The following is a 7,936-nucleotide window of genomic DNA, read 5'->3' on the forward strand; positions in this document are numbered from 1 at the left end:
AAACACCTCAGGTGAGGGACTCACCTCAGTCGTGGTATTGAGGGTGGAGAGAGTGCTGGTTATTCACCTTCCCCATCGACAATCCCTGCCGGACCTGAGACTCGAACCCGCAGCCTTTGGGTTACAAGTCCGACTCTCTAACCATTAGGCCACGGCTGCCCCCTGTGCGTAAGAAAAAAACCTTATACAACAATGATAGGAATGCTGAGATAAAAGACAAAAAAATATAATCAACGTATTTCAAAATTGTTACTTTATTGTAACATCTATCATCAAATTGTTATATTAGTGCTATCAGTATTGCAACATCAATATTGTAACTTATTTGTAACATTTGAACTTTTGATTGAGTGCAATATTTTGTCATTGCAACATTTAGTGCAATATTCACTAACAACTGCAATTGGACTTATATTGCATTGGACCGTCAACATGTTTCCTCATCCTATGACCACATTCAACAAAACTGAATATATGTGACCCTGGACCACAAAACCAGTCATAAGGTTAAATTTTACAAAACTGAGATATATTCATCATATGAAAGCTCAATAAATAAGCTTTCTATTGATGTATAGTCTGTTAGGATAGGACAATATTTGGCAGAGATGCATTTATTTGAAAATCTGGAATCTAAGGGTGCAAAAAAATCAAAATACTGAGAAAACCACCTTTAAAGTTGTCCAAATTAAGTTCTTAACAATGCATATTACTAATCAAAAATTACATTTTGATAGGTTTACAGTAGGAATTTTACAAAAAATCTTCATGGAACATGATCTTTACTTAATTTCCTAATGATTTTTGGCATAAAAGAAAAATCAATAATTTTGACCCATACAATGTATTTTTGGCTATTGCTACAAATATACCCCAGCGACTTAAGACTGGTTTTGTGGTCCAGGGTCACATATGTGAATGTATATATTAATACTAGACACCTTAGAGAAAATGTCTCTGTCCCGCAGTCTCAAAGACAGGACGCTGGAAGCTGGGCTAGAGGAAGCGGCTGTGCCTCCTTCAGGAAGACGCCTGCTGGAGTTTGAGAAGTCTCAGGAGCTGCGGAGGAGACGAGCGAGCGAGAGAACCGCGGAGCAGAGGATGGACAGAGAGGAAGAAGAAGAACGTGGGAGGAAAGGAGAGCTGGACAAGAAAGCTGCCGTCTCGTATCAGTTCAGGTGAGATGCAGAGCGTCCAGAAACGCACACAAACACACACTCAGTCCTGGTCAGTGTGTCTGAGCATGTGTTTGTCCTTCAGGAATCAGAGCGGCGTGTTCAGTGAAGTTAAAGACCTGCTCCTGCAGGATATAGACAGATACTTCTCTTCCCCTGACTGCAGACAGTTCAACCGCTCAGAGTCACTCAGGTCAGTGGGTCCTCTTCGTCTCTAACTACAGTCTAATGTTCCTCATTTACTTATTACTCTAATCAATTTTAAATACCCAACACATTTGTCTGAGTTTACCATTGTTATATTAAATAGTACATTGTTTTTTATTAAATTACTGTTCTAAAATAGTAAAAGTAAGCAATGAGAAGGTATATCCAAATATTTGACATTTGATACCTCCATACTTTTCACTCTCAAGGCGAGTAGATTTGTTCAGAGTGCTGACTGTCTGTGTTTCTCCGTCAGGTTGGCGGATGAGCTGCGTGGATGGGTCCAGCGTCATCAGATCAACCGAAAGCCTGACGGAAAGCCGAAGGTTGTGAAGAAGACTAAAATAGCTCAGGTGTGAAACCGCAGCTGCTTGTCCTCATTTCATACAGACTCACACAAACACATGACTCCGAGGTTACAGTGAAACACAGATGAGCTTCTCTATGACACATTAGCATCGTTTACACACATTTGATTTATCACGTTCTTTCTCTTTTATCAGCAGAAGGCTCAGCACAGAAAGACAAACTTCTCCAGGTACCTTCCGATTCAGGCTCATCGTTCCATCGAAAGGTAACTATCCTCGGAGTAAAAGAAGTTGTGGAAATGTTAACATTAAAATGTTCAGCCCACATTTGCCTGGTCTGTCCTCGCAGTCAGCTGCAGGTGCTGCCCGGCCCAGAGATCAGCTACAGCGACTTTCTGGACGCTATTGATCGGCGCGAGGACACTTTCTACGTGGTGTCGTTCAGACGGGTAAGAAGAGCCGCCCACCGCTGTGTCTGCAGGAAGCACACACACACACACTCACTCATTCTCATCTTTGGCTCTTGTAGGATCACCTGCTGTTACCTGCCATCAGCCACAATAAAACAACTCGACCCAAAATGTCTCTGGTCATGCCTGCTATGGCCATCAACGGTGAGTTTCTGCAGTCAGTTCCCTCTAAGGTGAAAATGTGAAGCAAATGAAGATGTTTTGAAAAACGTCTCATGCATGAACGTCAGTGGGTTGAGTGTAGGGCTGCACAATAGAGGTCAAACAGCTGGTCTGATATTTTGAGAGTATATTCTAGACCAGTGGTTCTCAACCTTTTTTGGTCCAGCGCCCCCCTACCCATTATTCAGGTCCCTCACCGCCCCCCATCAAATAAATCATAGTCTAATTGTCCTCAATGAAAATTAAAATTGATTGTTATTAGTATTTTGTGTTTATAATAGGTGTGTTATTATATTTATAGCAATTCACATGTATGGGGTCATTACAATTTTTACTAAATTAATTTAAGGACGCATTGAATTGATCATTTTTTTACAGTAAATTATATATATAAAAAAAACATTAATAACATTCATTTGCAGTTTTTAAGCAAATTGGTGATTTTCATTGCTAGAGCTTCAGTGTTTTTGTGATGCTGATATACTTTATTGCCCCAAATTTAAAAAGACTAAATAAAAATTCCTGTTTAGAACATATCCAAAAGGACATTTTTACATAAGTGATTTTAGTTTGTTCTTCCATTTCTGGAACTCTTGAACACCCTTTTTACTGCTGTGGTATGTTTGGATATTTTCAATTAGCTTTCAGTAAAAAAAAAAAAAAAAAAATTCCTTGGAAAATACCCTGCTTTTTGAGAATATATTGAATTCCCTTTTTTCTGAGATAGTAGACATGGTTAATTTTGTGGGTAATACCACTACACATGCAAATGGAAGAAATGTAAACTCTACTTTACTATATTTCACAATTTTTAGAATATTTAAAAGTTTGCTTACAAATACCTTAAAGAAAACTAAGTACAACACTAAAAGTTGGGACGTTTTGTAAAATGATAAAATCTATGATTTGTTAATTCTATTTAACTTTTATTCAATTGAAAACATTACAAAGAAAAGAAAAGTCACAAAAGTGCAACACACTCCAAAACAATTGGGGCAGAAGAAAAATAAAGGTGAAAAGGTTATAGAATAAGCTAATCTGTTTTGAAACAGTTGACAGGAGGCAGGTGAATTGGTAATAGGTGAGGGGATCATCTTTGGGTATAAAATGAGCTTCTCAGTCTTTGCAAGCAAAGCTAGATCGTGGCTCAAAATTTGTTTATATTAACAAAAATATGTTGGCCAGTGTAAACATTGGAATTTGTTTCTTTGTACTTCAGTCAATTAAATAAATGTTAAAGAGATCACATATTCTTGATTTTATGGCATTCAGCATGATTTCTGAAAGATCATGTGACACTGAAAGCTAGAGTAATGAAGAGGAAAACACATTTAAAATATATTCAATTAAAAAAGCTTTTTTAATGGTATATATTTTTTAAAAAACAAACAAATGCAACCTATGTTTATTCATCCATTAAAAAATCTTATTTGCCTTTTTTAATAGTAATGTATATTTTATTTATAATATATAGGCTATTTTAAAAGCATGTAAGCTATCTAAACCCAAACAGCCCACATTAGCCCATACATACTTTTATTTCAAATATATGTAATTGAATGCCACATGACATTCATGACATATTTGATTTGACTGGGCTTGAAATATCATTATCATTAGTTTCCCAAGGAGAAAAAAGCATATAGAATTAGGCTGGGCTATTATTTGTGAGCTTTGAATACATTCTTTAAAAATTTGGCATTTAAATAATTTGGCAAACAAAAAGCTTTCATATTATTATTTTTTTCTAAACAAGAAAAAGCATCTCATGCTTGACCGTGACTATTGTAAACTAGCAGCCAGCTAACACTTAAGGTCATTGCACACATTGAGTCCGAATTTTTCGCACGTTAAAAAATAAATACCTCACGTTATGTTAATCACACTTGCACACTGCCTCCAAATTTTTCGTCCGTCATAAAAAATTGCGGATCGGGTTTGATTTTTTTGCGTTTTTCGCATCCGTAGCAAGCATTTTGAGAGGTGTTTTGACAGTTCAGAGCCACCGTACAAGCGAACGCCAAAATCCAGAATTGCGTCTGTCAAGTTCATTCACTTTGTCCCGCAGCACAAGCACTGTAAAGGTCCTTGTACGCTGAGTTCGCAAAAATTAGTGGTCTTCTTTATAATATGTGGCTCCAGTAATGCTAGCAAAGCATCAACGATTACTGACATCCTGAAATAAACTCTGAATTACCCGGGATAATCCCGCAGTTTATTAATAAGGAGGTGCGCCTTAAAAGTATTCCCTCACTCCTCTGTATCTGTTTCTGTTTTTAAGAAGAGAGTGGACAACATCGTTCTATTTCGTCGGACTCAGTGTGCAAGGTTTCTGTGCTTGACGAATTTTTAGGATTACGAATACGAAATAACGTATACGAAAATTTCGGACACAGTGTGCAATGACCGTAACACTGCTACACTGGCCGCGAACGGCGCAACAAGTTGCGTTAAAGCACGTAGATCCCGTTATAATGAGTCATTCAGTAACTGAGCGCGAGCGCTACAGTAAACGCATTCCGTGCGCTTATGCTGCAGACAAGTTGTCAAATAGATACAGAAAAGTGCGCTTTGATGCATCCAGTGTAGAAATGGCATTAGGATGTGGCAGACCATTTTCTTCTGCAAGTTTTAGCTCAAACTTATTCGGTTTAAACTCGTCTTAACCAAACGCCCCCCAAAACCACCTCAGCGCCCCCCTTTCAAAATTATTGCTTTCAGCGCCCCCCGAGGCTCTCCCAACGCCCCCTGGGGGGCGGTACCGCCCCCGTTGAGAAACACTGTTCTAGACTATAGATGGCCCAGATTGAGAGCAGCGGGAAATATTCCAGAGTCTAAGCTTTCAAAATCCATCAGTTTTATAGCAAAATACAAACAATGCGTCTTACAATAATGTGTTTTAATGTGTCGTGACAGATCGCTGTATTCACTTTCAAGTTAGGCTATACAGGTTTTTTTTCATTCCTTCTGACGTTCTTTCAGTTTTATATCTTGTTATAAACTTGAAATAAAGAGGAAAAACATATTTTTAATTTGTATTTCGTGATCAAATTGACCATTTGAAAGCTGAGCTGTGTTATGTTGAAAGTGATTACTGGGTGTCTGGCATGCTGCAAATAATGAGTGGAAGACATTAAATATTATTTCCAGTCATTTACTGTATTCAGGGTTTCCGCGGGGTCTTAAAAAGTCTTAAAAAGTCTAAAATTTAAAAATCAAAATTTTAGGCCTTAAAAAGTCTTAAATTCGCTGTTCTAGGTCTTAAATAATTTTACACAGGTCTTATTTTTCCGATGTCCATGTAACGCTACCTCTAATGCTCATTTAAATTCTCTTTTTGTTGTTTCCGTGGTGTTGTAGTTCTTTATTTCACTATTCCCAATATAATTTGCTGTATTTAAACTACAAATGAGACCAGCATGCAATAGCCAATCAGCTTTCTGTTATTGGCGCGAGTCTCTCTCGGATTGTACCGCAGAAGCAAAATGGATTTAACTTTTTAGCAGTGAGGAAGTGCAAGTTTAGTGATACTTGGCTTGATAAAACTGAATATAGGGTTTGTTTGGCTAAGGCCAGTTGCTAACAACTAGATTTTTTTTCTCCCTCTGTGGAAGTTACTGCGTCTTCAGAATCGCAGTAGCAGAATACAGGTCAAACTACCTTTTTCTGTATATAATGTTATCAATAATAAGAAGAAATATAGGTCGAGCTAGCTGACCGCCAGCATTCGAAATACTTTTAAAATGTTTTTTTTATACTTGCCCGACCGAACAAACCGCCTGATTAAAACTGAAGTGACAAAAACAACTAGTGAAGCATCCAACGGCAAGAAAGATTCATATTTTAATACATTAAACGTAAACAGAAATTGATAATGGATAGTGTATTTCTGGTCTATTTGTGACATACTTTAAAACAAATGAATGTAACGGCACTCTAAAGAAATACACTGAGGTAAAAATTTAAAATGTATAGTTTATTTATAGCATGATATAGTTCAGTAATATACCAAGTGAGCTTTTTGCTAAAAATTCTCACAATTACAAATGTTACATTAATTTTAGCTCAATAAAAAAGTAGTTAGTCAAGTAGTTACTTACATATTAGACAATATGCAACATTAGCAGAAGCATTCTCCTAGCAACGTTCTGCTATGATTCAGCGTTTTGCTCGAATCAGTTGAAATAACTCGCTCATGAAGTGACTTACCGCCACCTGCTGGTAGTTTAGTGTGTTTAAAAGTATGCCTCCACACCCAACATTTCTAATGTATATATTTATAAATCAATAAATGTATTTAAAACATTAATCTCACTTTGTAAATTATGTAATCTCACTGCTAACAGCCATTTAGAATTTATTGATAAATTCATAAAATAAATTTCAAAGGTAATGCATACATTTCAAAAGTAAAAAAAAAAAAGGCATTTATAAAGGTAAATCAAATATGCAGATTTACGATGTAAAAGCTAATTTTTTTTTTTTACATCAGATATTTCTAGTGGTACTTTTATGGGGATATTTTGTGTGGAATAGTATCTGCTGATATGAAAAGTTCACTGTATATCGTAGTAATAAATTTAATTTATGACAGCCATGAAATTGCGTTTACTTTTTACATTAAACACATTAAATATTACATATATGCATGTAATATAATATCTATTTCCATTACAGGTTTCGGTCTTAAATTTCATATAAGGTGGTATTAAAAAGGTCTTAAAAAGTCTTAAATTTCTTGTTCTTGTCTTGTTCATATCTGCAGAAACCCTGTGTATTATACCGTGACTAAGTCAGCTTGTGAATAGTCACTTCACATTAAATACCTCAGAAAAGACAACTATATAACGCCCACTTCAACCTCTAGAACATATTGTTGTTGTTTTTTTTATTAATATATGTGAGGAATGAAAGGTTGGATGCCACAGACTTTTTGTGCAGAGTAGGTGGTGGAATTTTCACAAAGAACAGTGTCATTTAATGAATTGATTCACATGAATACAGCGATCTGTCACGCCACATTAAAGGTCCTGGAAAACACATTATTGTAAGGCGCATTGTTTGTATTTTGCAATAAAACTGATTTTGAAAGCTGAGACTTCAAAAAATGCAATCGGACATGAAGCATTATTTCCAAGCATGCTGTGCCAGTGAGTATGACACAAGGTATGGTTTCTGCTAATAATTCCACATGTATTTGTAGCGTATTAAAAGGGGTTAAATAAGAAAGCTGGTGAAAGGCCCCAAAGGAATGCCAATTGGGTGAGCTGAATGAAAAGCTGTTCCTGTTCAGTGTTAATACATATCACATTCTTGATATTAAGCTGTTTCCATGAGTCCTTAAAATGGACTCTTCCTCATCCCAGTAAGATGATGTGGATGCAACAGTATTCAAATAAATTCCCGTGACTGGCAACTTCTCCTGGTGCTCTCAATCCAGACCAAAATACAGGCCATACTCTCAGAATAATATAACTTTATTCCCACAATATTTCGACTTTATACTCGTAATGTTTGGACATCATTCTCGTAGTATTTCAACTTTATTCTTGAAATATTTCAACTTTAGTGTCCAAATATTTTGGCTATATTTTCGTAGTATTTTGACTTTATT

General features: G+C 36.3%; 1 protein-coding gene across 1 annotated transcript in view; it reads left to right on the top strand.

Moving 5' to 3' along the window:
* Nucleotides 1-7,936, top strand: part of atf6b (activating transcription factor 6 beta) — a 42,148-nt gene that overhangs the window by 22,265 nt on the left and 11,947 nt on the right. Inside the window, exons 11-16 of the mRNA XM_073843755.1 lie at nt 969-1,178; nt 1,261-1,368; nt 1,639-1,735; nt 1,886-1,956; nt 2,040-2,139; nt 2,220-2,304. Coding sequence (XP_073699856.1) covers nt 969-1,178; nt 1,261-1,368; nt 1,639-1,735; nt 1,886-1,956; nt 2,040-2,139; nt 2,220-2,304 — 671 coding nt within the window. The remainder of the gene's footprint in view (nt 1-968; nt 1,179-1,260; nt 1,369-1,638; nt 1,736-1,885; nt 1,957-2,039; nt 2,140-2,219; nt 2,305-7,936) is intronic.

This window comes from Garra rufa, chromosome 7 (genome assembly GCF_049309525.1).
Source record: "Garra rufa chromosome 7, GarRuf1.0, whole genome shotgun sequence".
NCBI classification, from domain to species: Eukaryota; Metazoa; Chordata; class Actinopteri; order Cypriniformes; family Cyprinidae; genus Garra; species Garra rufa.